Source organism: Stegostoma tigrinum, chromosome 2 (genome assembly GCF_030684315.1).
Source record: "Stegostoma tigrinum isolate sSteTig4 chromosome 2, sSteTig4.hap1, whole genome shotgun sequence".
NCBI lineage: Eukaryota > Metazoa > Chordata > Chondrichthyes > Orectolobiformes > Stegostomatidae > Stegostoma > Stegostoma tigrinum.
The window spans coordinates 152,998,685-153,014,697 of NC_081355.1; the positions used below are offsets into that span (position 1 = coordinate 152,998,685).

Below are 16,013 nucleotides of genomic sequence, written 5' to 3' on the forward strand. Positions count from 1 at the left end.
TATGGTGTTTTGGCTTTCATTAACAGGGGGATTGAGTTTAAGAGTCGTGACATCTTGTTGCAGCTCTATAAAACTTTGGTTAGACCGCACTTGGAATACTGCATCCAGTTCTGGGCGCCCTATTATAGGAAAGATGTGGATGCTTTGGAGAGGGTTCAGAGGAGGTTTACCAGGATGCTGCCTGGACTGGAGGGCTTATCTTATGAAGAGAGGTTGACTGAGCTCGGTCTCTTTTCATTGGAGAAAAGGAGGAGGAGAGGGGACCTAATTGAGGTATACAAGATAATGAGAGGCATAGATAGAGTTGATAGCCAGAGACTATTTCCCAGGGCAGAAATGGCTAGCACGAGGGGTCATAGTTTTAAGCTGTTTGGAGGAAAGTATAGAGGGGATGTCAGAGGCAGGTTCTTTACGCAGAGAGTTGTGAGAGCATGGAATGCGTTGCCAGCAGCAGTTGTGGAAGCAAGGTCATTGGGGTCATTTAAGAGACTGCTGGACATGTATATGGTCACAGAAATTTGAGGGTGCATACATGAGGATCAATGGTCGGCACAACATTGTGGGCTGAAGGGCCTGTTCTGTGCTGTACTGTTCTATGTTCTATGTTCTATATATTTGCTTTCCTTTATTAATTTTACGGTCTCTCTTGTGTCAACTTGTAAAACTTTCTCAATCCTCTGGTTTAGCACTAATATTTGCCACATTATATGCTTTTTCTTTCAATACTACCCTTACCTTCTCTGCTTAACCTTCCTAGAATTCTTCTTCCTCACTGGGGTAAATCACTGCTGAGAGTCAATTACTTTTTTTTTAAATGTCTGCTAATTCTACTCAATCATCTTTTCGATAAATTCCTTTCCCAGTTCACACTCGCCAACTCTACTCTTGTCTCTATGTGGTTACCTGTATGTAAGTTTAGTACAGTTGTTTCCAATCCCAAGTCTGTCTGTTGCGAAATGAATTCCATGTTATAGTTATGTTTTCTAGGCCTTTTACTCTGAAGTCATTTATTAAATCTGGCTCGTTACACATGACTCAAAAAAATAGTCTAATGCCTAGTTGAATTCACAACATATTGTTCGAGAAAACTGTGAAATACACCGAGTTCTTCCTAACAGCAATCTTTGCCGATTTCATTATCACAACCTACATGAAGATTAAAGTCACCCATGATAAACATACCACCCTTTTTAACATGCCCTCGTCATCTCTTGAGCTATTGTCTGTCCTACAGGCTGACAAGCTATTCTCACCAGTGTTTTCTTTCCCTTGTGCTTTCTTATTTTCAGCCATATAGATTCTGCATCCAACAAGTATCAAAATTCATCTTAAAAATGTGCCCCATTATCCCAACTCTATTCTATCCACTATGCAAGCTAATATGATACTTCCATGGAATTCATTTCGCAACAGACAGACTTGGGATTGGAAACAACTGTACTTTGCCTTGATACTTGATCCATCGTGTACTAACAAATGCAACCAGTGCAGAGTGACTACCTACCTCCTGTACTGTGCGAATTGGGCCAGACATCATACCACGTACAATGCGACCAGATCGGGGCCTCTGTGACTCCATATTTGTTCCTCTAGCTTCCACAGGAAACACACCAGTCCTGGAAGCATCGGATGAAAGAATGTTAACAGGAAGGAGCCCCGGTTCACCTCCTGAAGGGCACCCATTCCTACCTGGAGATCTATCTTTCTTCTTGAGTGAGCTTTGTAGAGCTTTGGTAGATGGTACTGACATGCAGGTTAAACCAGCAGAATCATTAGGGAACCTAGAAATTGAACAGAATTGTGGTTAGAAATGTTGTGCTAATGATAAATAGTCAACTTCGATCCATAACTTCAAAGAAAGAGCAGAGTGTAACTAATTGGATAACTCTTCCCTTTCTGTCGGGTAGCAGTTATCATGTTCATTTACATAGGATAGCTCCTTGGTTCAAGTCCAGGTGAAAGCATGCACTCACATAATCCAAACATGTATGGCACTGAAGCAACACAGACCAAAGTCTGTGTCAGGACCCTACAGAATCCCAGTTGCAGAAGATTCCATGGGATTATCCCAGAAACAGAAGATTTGAATCAGCAATTTCCTTATGCCTAGAACCCTCAAACAATTCTGAGAGTTCTTCTTCTTTCAAAAGGTTGAGCATTCAAAAATCTAGTCCACCTTTTGGTTGTCATTTAAATTGCCCCCCTAAGTCTTGCATAGCATTTAGCAATCTACCTGGGGTAACTGATTACAGTTTGGCTGTTAACTAAAAAGTTACTGGTGGTTCAAGGCACCCAAGGCCAATTTCAAATCTGGAATCTAGACAAGCAAATGACAGAGTAGAGGGTTACATTTAGATGAGTAACAACAGGAGATACATTTCTGCATAAAAAGGGGCATAACTGCATCATGGGCTTTTGAGACAAATGACTCGTGTGTGTCATACATTTGAATTAAAGGGACAGCACAGGTGTGACTGACTTCTGTGCTGTCTCATTCTACAAATCAACTTTTTAAAAACAAATTGCTGGATGACAGCATCATTTTTCTTCCAACTTCCACTATCAAAATGAGATGCAGTGATACAGAGGGTCAGTCTTATGGCTCTCCTACAGAAATTTTCTTACAAATGTATTTTTCAATAAACCATCAAGTGGCATATAATTACTAACAATTGCTTACACACTATGGGGTTTATGGAGTAATAGTCAAGCAGATAAATATATGTCTTAGAAAGCAAATTAAGTTATAGGAACAGAGTGATTTCAAATTATCAAGTGGGACACAATAGTTTTGCCCAACTGGAGCCATGGAAACATTTTTAGAATGTGGAAAATTTCCCTTAAAAAGGTACGTTAATGAGATGGAATATTTCAACTACGGTTATACTCTGTCATTGTTGCATGACAACATCTTCACTGAAGAGGTAGCATCTGGTTCATTGTTGTCCTTCAGGAAGGAAATCTGCTGTCCTTAGCCAATCCAGAATACAATACAGAATCCAGGCACGTAGTAATTTGGTTGATGCTTAACTACCTTCTGAAATAGCCTTGCAAACTTCTCAACACAAGGGCCAATTGGGATGACAACTGCTGATATTGCAAGTGACTCCCACATCTCAGCAAAGAATACAAAATACAACTGAATTGGAATCAGTCAAATATTCAATGCCAGAGAAAGAGTATGCTGTAGTCTTTATGGCACAGGAGTCAGGGCTCAGAGTTCAAATCCCACCAATGCAGCTGGTGAAATTTAAATTCAATTAATAAATCAAACTGAAAATCTCTGTCACAGTGACCATGAGAACTATCTCCAATTCCAAAAACCCTTCTGATTCGCTAATGGTCTTTCAGGAAGAAAATCTATCACGCTTATCTCTGTTGGTCTTCATGCGACCATATACCCACTGCAATATGACTCTTAACTGCCCTGTGAAATAGCGCAGCAAGCCACTCTGTTAAAGAACAATTCGTACCAAACGCTGGCCTTATCAATAATGCCCATATTGCGCTAAAGAATGAAACAAAAACCACCATGTAAATTCCCTTCTCTGTGCTGGTTCTGAGATTGTAATATTCATCTGGGATGTAATGGAGGTGGAAAGTGGCGAATTGGCTAAATAGCCCTTAATGCTACGATCATCCTGTAAGTCACTAAAGCACTAAGTTAAGGCAGTCACATATTGAAGTCATTTTTCCAGAATGATAAAGCAAATATCATGCACCAGAATTAAATTTTTGTACCTGCACGCCTCTGATTTATTCAAGTCATGAAACGCTATACCACCACCTTTGTCCTCATCAGACAGGTCATAGATATTTACGAAGGTACTGTCAAAACGCACTGATGCTGCTCTTTGGCTTACTATAGCTGGTGCTCGAAAATTGTCCCGTGCCATAATCTTTGTGTTCTCATTGCTGTCCAGGAAATATTTTGTGATTATCTCGAGCATTGTCTTTAAAGGCATCAACTGAGCCTGTAAAACAGTTTTGAAATAAAATGCAAAATTCAGCAAACAATCATTGCCAAGTACAATATTTATGGATCTCTTACAAGGAGTCAACCGGAAATAGTACCTAGCCTATACATATTCCTCAAATTCTTTCCTTCTCAGCCACTCCATTTATCTGCACCTTTTCCACGAGCAGTCCTAAGTTTTAGTATTTCTTCAACTACTTATGTTGTTATAACGATGAAAGGTCCCATGGCATTTCGAAAATGCATTATAAAACTTCTATTTACCACAAAATTTGAGTGTCAGTTTTAGGACCAAGAGAGCAAAGATTAATTAGCTCATCTTAAATTTTGACTGATGACACCCCTGAGAAGGTCAGTGCAATGTTTTTGCTATGTTAAAAAGTACTTTCAATCACTCCCAAGAAAGCAAGCCAAAAATTTATCAGCAATTACTCTAAAGCAGTGAAAGTCATCAAAGCACGATGAGATCAAAAAATAACTTCTTCCTGCGCCCACTCTACAGGGGATACAAAACCTGAATTCTGTTCAGTCCCTTAGTTGGTTAATCGTTTTTGAATTATGATGGGGTAAACAAATCATTTGGAAAAGATGGCAGAACAGTGGGAAACTGCAATAAAAGACGATCCCATATGGTATCATCAGATATAGTTTCGGCAAACAGATAAAACTTATAAAAACAAAGTTGCTGGAAAAGGTCAGCAGGTCTGACAGCATCTGTGAAGGAAAATACTGAGGAAGGGTCACCGGACCCAAAACGTTAACTCTGTTTTTTTCCTTCAGAGATGCTGCCAGACCTGCTGAGCTTTTCATGCAACTTCATTTTTGTTCCTGATTTGCAGCATCTGCAGTTCTTTCAATTAATAGATAAAACTTATAACCACCTAAATGATAAAGTTCCAATTCCGCTAGAAAAGCTGCACAGAAAGCCCCTCTCTAATTTTTGTCTCCCTCAGAGAAATTCACGTGAAGATTATCTACAGGTCTATAGTTGATAAGATTTTAACTGTAGTAGGCCTTTAACCAAGTACTTACTACGCACAAAGGTTTGCAACCGGGGACGCAGATATAAACGGAAGGGCAAGTGTCAACAAAGGAATTCTTTCCCCCACGAATATTCTTATCTAGAATGCACTGCCTCAAAGGACAGTGGGAAAAGATTCAATAGCAGTGGTCAAAAAGGGAATTGGATAAATACTTCCAAGAGGCAAAAAATTTAAGGCAATGGGGAAAAAAAAATAGGGTGAGTGGGGATAACTGGCAAGATCTTTCAAAGAGCTGGCAGAGATACAATAAGCCAAATGCCCACCTGTTCTGTGGTGTAAGATTCCATACAACCACGTAAACTTGCTTTAGATGCTGTGCCAGCGAGAGATGTATTCTACTGATATCTTACAGACATGGACAAGCCAGTTCTAATGGATGACTAAAACCTCAGTTGGCAAATAGTCTTAGCAGTACTGTTTCAAGCTTAACGCACTACATGAAAAATGTCACTTTGACATCACTCAGCAAAAAAAACAATTCCTCGTCACCTTGTTCTGTTTATAAAGTGATTCCAAATGGAGTACTTTTTTCAGCTCATTTCGGGTGTTAATACTGCCCTCTGTGCGTGGAAGTTCCTGGTCCATGGCAGAAATGGTCTTCTTTAAACCCTGCAGGATCAGGAAGGGAAAATCTATTGGCTATCAGCTGCAGAAATACGTTGCTTTCCTTCTCATTTGGAAAACAGAAATGAATTCAGTCACACAATTATTTCACATGCAACTCCACAACACCTGATCCAGTAGTGCATCAAATGTCTTTGCAAATCACAATTTATAGCCAATACAATATTGCCACAAATCCCAAATTTCACCTCCCACTTACCTCCACAATGCTAACATCTTGCTGTACAGCACATGATGAGAAACTATTCAAGGGAGGCTTTTCTAACTTTCGAAACAGCTACCGCTAAAATGGCCTGTATTTCAGCCTTCAAAAAGTACTTCTGCAATTACATAACACTGTACAATACTGTACTCAAGGGAGGATATGTGTTTGCAGATGACACCTAAGTTGGTGATGTAGTGGACAGCAAAGGTTACCTCAGAATACAACAGGACTTTGATCAGATGGGCAAATGGGGTGAGGAGTGGCACACGGAATTTATCTTAGGTGAATATGATATGCTGCATTTTGGTCAGGCAAAACAGGGCAGGACTGACACACTTAATGGACACTTAACAGTCTTGGGGACTGTTGCCGAAAAAAAAGACTTCGTCACGCAGGCTCATAGTTCCTTTAAAGTGGAGTCACAGGGAGAAGGGGTAATGGAGGCAGTGTTAGGTGCACTTACCTTTAGTGGTCAGTGCATTGAGTATAGGAGTTAAGAAGTCACATTGTGACTGTACAGGACACTGGTTCAGCCACTTTTGGAATACTGCATTCAATTCTGTACTCCCTGCTATAGGGAAAATGTTGTGAAACTTGAAAGGGCTCAAAAAATAATGTCAAAGATGCTGCCAGGGTTGTAGGGTTTAACCTACAGGGGGATGCTGAATACATTGGGGCTATTTTCCTTGGAGCACTGGAGGCTAAGGGTTGGCCTTACAGAAGTTTATAAAATTATGATGGATAGGGTGAGTTGACAAGGTTCTCTCTCAGGGTAGGTGACTCTAAAGCTAGAGGACACAGGTTTAAGATGAAGGGGAAAAAATTTAAAGGTACCTAAGGGGGCAACCTTTCCACACAGAGGGTGGTGTGTGTATGGAATGAGCTGTCAGAGGAGGTTGTGGAGGCTGGTAAAGTTACAATATTCAAAAGGCATCTGGATGGGTACATGAAAAGAAAGGTTTTCAGGGATATAGGCCAAATACTGGCAAATTAGGCTAGATTAATTTAGAAATCGGGTCAGGGAAGGAGAAAGCTAGCGGGACAACTTTGTTCTAGGAGGAGATTACAACCTTAGGGTAGCATATTCCAATTTGGTCAAATGGTCATCGACAGGAAGTTGTCGCTTTGTGCGCTGTAGACAAGGGTAGGATTGCAAGAGCCTCAGTATTTATCCTACAGGTTTGATGTGCTGCTCATTTGGATGTAGGTGATGGCTGTAGGCTGAATGCACTAACTCACTACGGCTCAAGAAGCTGTTTAAGTGAGAGCAACAAAATCCAATGCAAAAGTAGCAGCGGAAGGTATAGGACGGGAACTGGTACTGTACTATGCAGCCAAAAATATAAGTCCAGACATTTAATGTTGTCTACCTGGTGCCAGGATTTGTCTTTTATTCTATGACACATTTGGTAAAAAAACAGGCGGACTTAGTCATTCAATGCTACAAGCCGACTCTATCATTCAATATGATGTCAACTGATCCTTTATCTCAACCGTAACGCTCGATCCTCTAACTAATCAAGACCCTAGTTACTTGTGTCTTAAATACACTCAATGACTTGCTCCACTGTTGCAATGTGTTCCACAGATTCACCACCCTCTGGCAGAAGAAATTCCTCCTCAACCCATTTCGAAAGGGTCCTCCCTTCATTCTGAGGCTGTGTCCTCAGGTCCTAGTCTCTCCCATTATTGAAAACATCCTTGCCTTGTCCAGACCTCTCAGTATTCTGTAAGTTTCAATCAGATCACCCTTCATCTTTCTAAACTCCATTGAGTACACAGTCAGAGTACTCAACTACTCCTCATATGACAAGGCTTTCATCCGCAGGATCATTCATAGAACATAACAGCACAGTACAGGCCCTACGACGCTCGATGTTGTGCCGACCTGTAATCCCGATCTCAAGCCCATCTAACCTACACTATTCCATGTACATCCATATGCTTGTCCAATGACGACTCAACTGTACCTAAAGTTGGCGAATCTACTACCGTTGCAGGCAAAGCGTTCCATTCCCTTACTAGTCTCTGAGTAAAGAAACTACCTCTGACATCTGTCCGATATCTTTCACCCCTCAATTTATAAGCTATGCCCCCTCGTGCTCGCCGTCACCATCCTAGGAAAAAGGCTCTCCCTATCCACCCTATCTAACCCTCTGATTATTTTATATGTTTCAATTAAGTCACCTCTCAACCTTCTTCTCTCTCATGAAAACAGACTCAAGTCCCTCAGCCTTTCCTCATAAGACCTTCCCTCCATACCAGGCAACATCCTAGTAAATCTCCTCTGCACCCTTTCCAAAGCTTCCACATCCTCCTTATAATGCGGTGACCAGAACTGTACACGATACTCCAAGTGCGGCCGCACCAGAGTTTTGTACAGCTTCAGCATAACCTCTTGGTTCCAGAACTCGATCCCTCTATTAATAAAAGCTGAAACACTATATGCCTTCTTAACTGCCCTGTCAACCTGGGTGGCAACTTTCAAGGGACTGTGTACATGGACACCGAGATCTCTCTGCTCATCTACACTGCTAAGAATCTTACCATTAGCCCTGTACTTTGCCTTCCGGTTACTCCTACCAAAGTGCATCACCTCACACTTGTCTGCATTAAACTCCATTTGCCACCTCTCAGCCCAGCTCTGCAGCTTATCTATGTCTCTCTGCAACCTACAGCATCCTTCGTCACTATCCACAACTCCATCGACCTTAGTGATAATGGGAATTACAGATGCTGGAGAATCCAAGATAATGAAATGTGAGGCTGGATGAACACAGCAGGCCAAGCAGCATCTCAGGAGCACAAAAGCTGACGTTTCGGGCCTACACCCTTCATTAGAGAGGGGGATGGGGTGAGGGTTCTGGAATAAATAGGGAGAGAGGGGGAGGCGGACCGAAGATGGAGAGAAAAGAAGATAGGTGGAAAGGAGAGTATAGGTGGGGAGGGGATAGGTCATTCCAGGGAAGACGGACAGGTCAAGGAGGTGGGATGAGGTTAGTAGGTAGGAGATGGAGGTGAGGCTTGGGAGAGGAAGGGATGGGTGAGAGGAAGAACAGGTTAGGGAGGCAGAGACAGGTTGGACTGGTTTTGGGATGCAGTGGGTGGAGGGGAAGAGCTGGGCTGGTTGTGTGGTGCAGTGAGGGGGAGGGGACGAACTGGGCTGGTTTTGGGATGCGGTGGGGCAAGGGGAGATTTTGAAGCTGGTGAAGTCCACATTGATACCATTGGGCTGCAGGGTTCCCAAGCAGAATATGAGTTGCTGTTCCTGCAACCTTTGGGTGGCATCATTGTGGCACTGCAGGAGGCGCATGATGGACATGTCATCTGTTCGCTCCACACTGCCCTCCAACCCCACCACACTCGGCACCTTCCCCTGCAACTGCAGGAAATGCTACACTTGCCCCCACACCTCCTCCCTCACCCCTATCCCAGGCCCCAAGATGACATTCCACATTAAGCAGAGGTTCACCTGCACATCTGCCAATGTGGTATACTGCATCCACTGTACCCAGTGTGGCTTCCTCTACATTGGGGAAACCAAGCGGAGGCTTGGGGACCGCCTTGCGGAACACCTCCGCTCAGTTCGCAATAAACAACTGCACCTCCCAGTCGCAAACCATTTCCACTTCCCCTCCCATTCTTTAGATGACATGTCCATCATGGGCCTCCTGCAGTGCCACAATGACGCCACCCGAAGGTTGCAGGAACAGCAACTCATATTCCGCCTGGGAACCCTGCAGCCCAATGGTATCAATGTGGACTTCACCAGCTTCAAAATCTCCCCTTCCCCCACCGCATCCCAAAACCAGCCCAGTTCGTCCCCTCCCCCCACTGCACCACACAACCAGCCCAGCTCTTCCCCTCCACCCACTGCATCCCAAAACCAGTCCAACCTGTCTCTGCCTCCCTAACCTGTTCTTCCTCTCACCCATCCCTTCCTCCCACCCCAAGCCGCACCTCCATCTCCTACCTACTAACCTCATCCCACCTCCTTGACCTGTCCATCTTCCCTGGACTGACCTATCCCCTCCCCACCTCCCCACCTATACTCTCCTCTCCACCTATCTTCTTTTCTCTCCATCTTCGGTCCGCCTCCCCCTCTCTCCCTATTTATTCCAGAACACTCACCCCATCACCCTCTCTGATGAAGTGTGTAGGCCTGAAACATCAGCTTTTGTGCTCCTGAGATGCTGCTGGGCCTGCTGTGTTCATCCAGCCTCACATTTCATTATCCACCGACCTTAGTGTCGTCTGCAAATTTACTAACCTATCCTTCTACGCCCTCATCCAGGTCATTTTTAAAAATGACAAACAGCAGTGGACCCAACACCGACCCATGCGGTACACCACTAGTAACTGGTCTCCAGGATGAACATATCCCATCAACTATCACCCTCTGTCTTCTTTCAGCAAGCCAATTTCCGACCCAAACTGCTATGTCTCCCACAATTCCATTCCTCCGCATTTTGTACAATAGCCTATTGTGGGGAACCTTATCAAACGCCTTGCTGAAATCCATATACACCACATCAACCGGTTTACTCTCATCTACCTATTTGGTCACCTTCTCAAAGAACTCAATAAGGTTTGAGAGGCACGACCTTCCCTTCACTGAAACAATTCACTGAAGATGGCCAAACAAATGTCCCCATCCTCAGAATGGAAGAACGCGGCACAGCAGTTGAAGCATTCACAAGAATCAAGAGTGCCGAGTAATGAATAGGAGGACCCTGGGAAACAGAGGCACCTTGGAGTGTGTGTACATTGATCCCTTAAAGAAGCAGGAACAGTGGATAAGAGATAATGGGAACTGCAGATGCTGGAGAATCCGAAATAACAAAGTGTGGAGTTGGATGAACACAGCAGGCCAAGCAGCATCTTAGGAGCACAAAAGCTGACGTTGAAGGGTCGAGACCCTTCATCAGCGGGTAAAGTAGTTAAGGTAATGAGATAACAGCACTCATTAGCTGAGACCTGGAGTTTAAGTGTAGGGAACTGTATGTTGGAACTGAATAAAAATTTGGTTAGGTAACAACTCGAGTATTGTGTGCAGTTCTGGAATCCACATTATAGGAGGAATGTATTAGCACTTGACAGGGTGCAGAGGAGATTTATCAGGCTGTTGTCTGGACTGGGGGGTTTAGGTAGGAAGAGAGAATAAGAACAAGTAGCAGCAGGGGCTGTGAACCAAACTGTCAGCAAGAGGAAGGGCCCACAACGAACAGGGAGGTTCAGGTTGCAGTATCTGTGTGGTAGGCAAGGAGGACAGGCGACCAGGAGCAGGCAAGCAGAATGGTAACATATTTCTTTATCTTTTAAAATTTATTTTGTTTGTAACTTATTTCGTTTAACAACATAGCCATTGTGCAATGTAAAGTACTTCAACTTAAAGGGTAGGTTTTGAGGGAGGAAGGGATAAACCAGAGCAATGAGTCTAACCTCAGTGCTAAGGAAACAACTAGAAGAAATCCTGAGGGACAAAACTAAACTGAACTTGAAGAGGCACAGATCAATCAAGAACAATCAGCATGGTTTTAAAGAGGAGGCCAAGTCTAATCAACATAACAATTTTTTTGAAAAGGAAACCAGGTGGGTAGATGAGGGAAATGCAAACAACACACTCAGCTTGGACGTCAGCAAGGCTTTTGTTAAAGAGACTGACAGTGAAGTTAAGAGCCCATAGGATCCAAGGAAATTTGGCTAATTTTAAGGCCGGCCCAGGATTCTAACCCGGGATAGTAAAGTCCTTGGGCCTGTTGGTCCCAACACAGAACTCTTTCTGTGATGTCTTCCGGCTAAGGAGTCTAATAACCTGGGCAAGGTAGTCTGCATTAGTGGCGGCTTCAGCTTCAAGGTGGGTCCTTGAGACGGCTTGTAGTGTGGTGGTTCAGCCTGGAATTCCAACAGCCTGAGATCTGGCGGCTTCAATGTCAGCTTTCTGCAGCTGTGAAAAATGTGGTACTTGTCTTTTTCTCGATCTTCGAAATCTGAGTTATGAATTGAACAAAGATGGACTTTGTCTCAATTTTCTTTAATATATGATTTCTATTATTAATATAGATGCTGGGGTACAGCAACTTAAACACTTTTACTGTACGTTTTGTATACAAGTGATAATAAATTACTATTCTATTCTAACTGGTTACAGAATTGTCTGAGCAGCAGGAAGGAGAGGATGATGTTACGGGGTGATTTTACAACTGGGCGCCTATGTCCAGTAGAGTTCCACAGGGATCAGTGTGGTTGTGCTATAAGAGGTGATCATAAGTTCATGAAAATTGGTAGGGTTGTAAATAGTGAGAAGGATAAATTGGCTGATCAGATTGAGACGTCTAATGTTATAGGGGGCACAGACAGGGTTGACAGGAAGAAACTTCTCCCCTTGGTTGAGGGAATAATGAATGGGGGCATGCATTTAAGTGGCAGGAGGTTTAGAGTTGATATGAAGAACAAGCTTTTCAGCCAAGTGTGGTGGAAATCTAGAACTCTGCCTATATTAGGAAGGTAAAAGCAATATTTAGATGTGCATTTGCCATGCCAAGGCATACAAGCTGTGGGTCAAGCACTGAAAAAGTAAATTAGAATTAATTGTGCGCTTATTTCTGACTGGCGCAGAACCCAGACCTCAATTCGATCCTCCATCACCAACCTCCGGTCCTCTCTCCCCATCCCACATTTTTCTCATCCCGAGACTCCCTCCAAAACACCCTCTTTCATCCCTCTTCCAAACCTGGATTCTCTCCCTCACCACTTCCCATCTCTCAATCCTCCCTCAACATCCCCCCACCTTGACCTCCACCTCCCACAAGTCCCCCTTTCCCATTCCACTCCCTTTCTTCTTCAGTACACCTCCCTGACATTTTGTCCTGTCCCCGTCCAACCTCCCTCAGTCACTCTCTTGCCCATAGTCCTCCCCTCTCATCTCGCCCAGCTCCCTCAAGCCCTCTCCTTGTCCTCCTCCCCATTTCGCCCCCTCCCTCTCTGTCCTCCCCATTCCCAAACCCCTCCTAGGCCACACCCTCATCACCCTGACCCCCACCCACAACTCCTATCCCCCTCAGTCCATCCACCTGACCCACCCCCAGCACCAACTGTGCCTCAGTCCCCACGCATTTCCTGTGCCCTCCTGCACCCAACGTCTCCCCTTGCAACTCCATCTCACTCAGTGCATCAGGTCACCCACATCACCCACCATTCGTAAACTCTCCCACCTTGTTCCCCCCAACTGACCCATTCGCCTCACTCGTCACCCCAATTCATCCCCCTTGTCACCCCGACTCTCTGCTCCTCACCCCTAGTCTCCAATCTCCGCTCCTCATCCCATTCCCCAATACACCCCCATCATCCAACTCAATCCCCTTCGTCCCCCCACCAATCGCCCCCGTCCCCCCACATCGCCCCCAACTTTGTCCCCCACCTTCATCACCCCCATCACTGCCCCACCCTCCTCCACCAATCCAACCCGCCACCCTCGCACCCCCCCACCAAGCCCTCCCCCACCGTCACCCCTACACTCACCCCCCACCAATCGGTCCCCCCCACCCTCCTCCCCCAACAATCGTACCCCCGACCCTCCTCCCCCACCAATCGTACGCCGCACCCTCCCCCCCACACCAATCGTACGCCCCACCCTCCCCCCCCACCAATCGCCCCCCGCCCCTCCCCCCCCCACCAATCGCCCCCCGACCCTCCCCCACCACCAATCGCCCCCCGACCCTCCCCCGCCACCACCAATCGTCCCCCCCACCAATCCCCAGCCGTCCCCCGACAAGTCCCCCACCAGTCCCCCCACATCGCCCCCCACCAGTTGCCCCACTTCGTCCCACCTTCGTCCCCGCACCAGTCCCCCGTCTTCGTCACCTGCCTCACCGCCCCACCCGTCCCCCCCACACTCCTCCACCAATCCAACCCCCCACCCTCCCCACTACCCATCCGCTCCCCCGTCCCCCCAACCCTCACCCCCACAAATCCATCCCATCTCTCCCCACAACCGTCGCCCCGACCCTCCCCCACCCACCAATCATCCCCCCCCACCAATCCCCAGCCATCCCCCGACCAGTCCCCAGTCTTCGTCACCCACCTCACCGCCCCACCCGTCCTCACCACCCATCCACCCCCAACATTCCAACCCCCAGCCATCCACCCCCATACCCATCCACCCCCATACCCATCCACCCCCATACCCATCGTCGCCCCAACCAATCGTCCTCCCCACCCGCCCACCAATCGTATCCCGCACCCTCCACCCCCCCAACCAATGTTCCCCCCGAACCAATCCACCCCCCGACCAATCCAACCCCACACTCCCCCCCAACCAATCCACCCCCCCAAACTCCCCAACAACCAATCCACACCCCCACCAATCCAGCCCCCGACAACCAATCCACCCCCCCACGACCAATCCACACCCCCACCACCAATCCACCCCCCCACCAATCCACCCCCCAACAACCAATCCACCCCCCAACCCTCCCCCACCGACCCATCCACACCCACCCTAATCAATCCACCCCCCGACCCATCCACCCCGACACCCTAACCAGTCCACCCACCGACCAATCCACCCCCCACCCACCCAGTCCACCCCCCAACCCTCCCCCACCGACCCATCCACAACCCACCCTAACCAGTCCACCCCCCAACCCTCCCCCACCGACCAATCCACCCCCCACCCTAACCAGTCCACCCCCCAACCCTACCCCCCCAACCAATCCACCCCCCGACCAATCTAACCCCACCCTCCCCCCCAACCAATCCACCCCCCCAAACACCCCAACAACCAATCCACACCCCCACCAATCCAGCCCCCCACAACCAATCCACACCCCCATCATTCCAACCCCCAACAGCCATTCCACACCCCCACCACCAATCCACACCCCCAACAATCCACCCCCCAACAACCAATCCACCCCCCCACCCTAACCAATCCACCCCCTGACCCATTCACCCCCACACCCTAACCAATCCAACCTCCAACCCTCCCCATCCACCCCCCACCCTAACCACTCCACCCCCCAACCCTCCCCAACCGACCCATCCACACCCACGCTAACCAATCCACCCCCCGACCCATCCACCCCGACACCCTAACCAGTCCACCCCCTAACCCTCCCCCACCGACCAATCCACCCCCTACCCTAACCAGTCCACCCCCCAACCCTCCCCCACCGAACAATCTACCCCCCACCCTAACCAGTCCACCCCCAAACCTCCCCCAACGGCCCATCCACCCCCCACCCTAACCATTCCACCCCACAACCCTCCCCCACCGACCCATCCACCCCCAACCCAAACCAGTCCACCCCCCAACCCTCCCCCACCGACCAAATCACCCCCCAACCCTCCCCCACCGACCAATCCACCCCCCAACCCTCCCCCACCGACCAGTCCACCCCCCAACCCTCCCCCACCGACCAATCCACCGCCCACCCTAACATATCCACCCCCCAACCCTCCCCCACCGACCAATCCAACCCCCACCGTAACCAATCCACACCCCAACCCTCCGCCACCGACCAATCCAACCCCCACCGTAACCATTCCACCCCCCAACCCTCCCCCACCGACCAATCCACCACCCAACCCTCCCCCACCGACCAATCCACCCCCAACCCTCCCCCACCGACCAATCCACCCCCCAACCCTCCCCCACCGACCAATCCACCCCCCAACCCTCCCCCACCGACCAATCCACCCCCCAACCCTCCCCCACCGACCAATCCACCCCCCAACCCTCCCCCACCGACCAATCCACCCCCCAACCCTCCCCCACCGACCAATCCACCCCCCAACCCTCCCCCACCGACCAATCCACCCCCCAACCCTCCCCCACCGACCAATCCACCCCCCAACCCTCCCCCACCGACCAATCCACCCCCCAACCCTCCCCCACCGACCAATCCACCCCCCAACCCTCCCCCACCGACCAATCCAACCCCCACCGTAACCAATCCACCCGCCAACCAACCCCCAACGTAACCAATCCAACCGCGAACCCTCCCCCACCGACCAATCCACCCCCCAACCCTCCCCCACCGACCAATCCACCCCCCACCCTAACCATTCCACCCCCCAACCCTCCCCCACCGACCAATCCACACCCCAACCCTCCCCCACCGACCAATCCAACCCCCACCGTAACCAATCCACAACCCAACCC

At 48.0% G+C, this 16,013-nt stretch overlaps 1 protein-coding gene and 1 pseudogene across 3 annotated transcripts in view; one reads left to right on the forward strand and one right to left on the reverse strand.

The window, feature by feature from the left end:
- mindy4 (MINDY lysine 48 deubiquitinase 4) overlaps positions 1 to 16,013 on the reverse strand; it is a 195,063-nt gene that overhangs the window by 165,777 nt on the left and 13,273 nt on the right. For all 3 annotated transcript variants that reach the window (XM_048549844.2, XM_048549836.2, XM_048549826.2), the window contains exons 2-4: positions 5,509 to 5,628; positions 3,742 to 3,974; positions 1,505 to 1,781 (exon numbers count right to left, since the gene is read on the reverse strand). In XM_048549844.2, the coding sequence (XP_048405801.2) occupies positions 1,505 to 1,781; positions 3,742 to 3,974; positions 5,509 to 5,628 (630 nt within the window). The remainder of the gene's footprint in view (positions 1 to 1,504; positions 1,782 to 3,741; positions 3,975 to 5,508; positions 5,629 to 16,013) is intronic.
- Positions 11,280 to 15,978, forward strand: LOC132207238 (basic proline-rich protein-like; annotated as a pseudogene).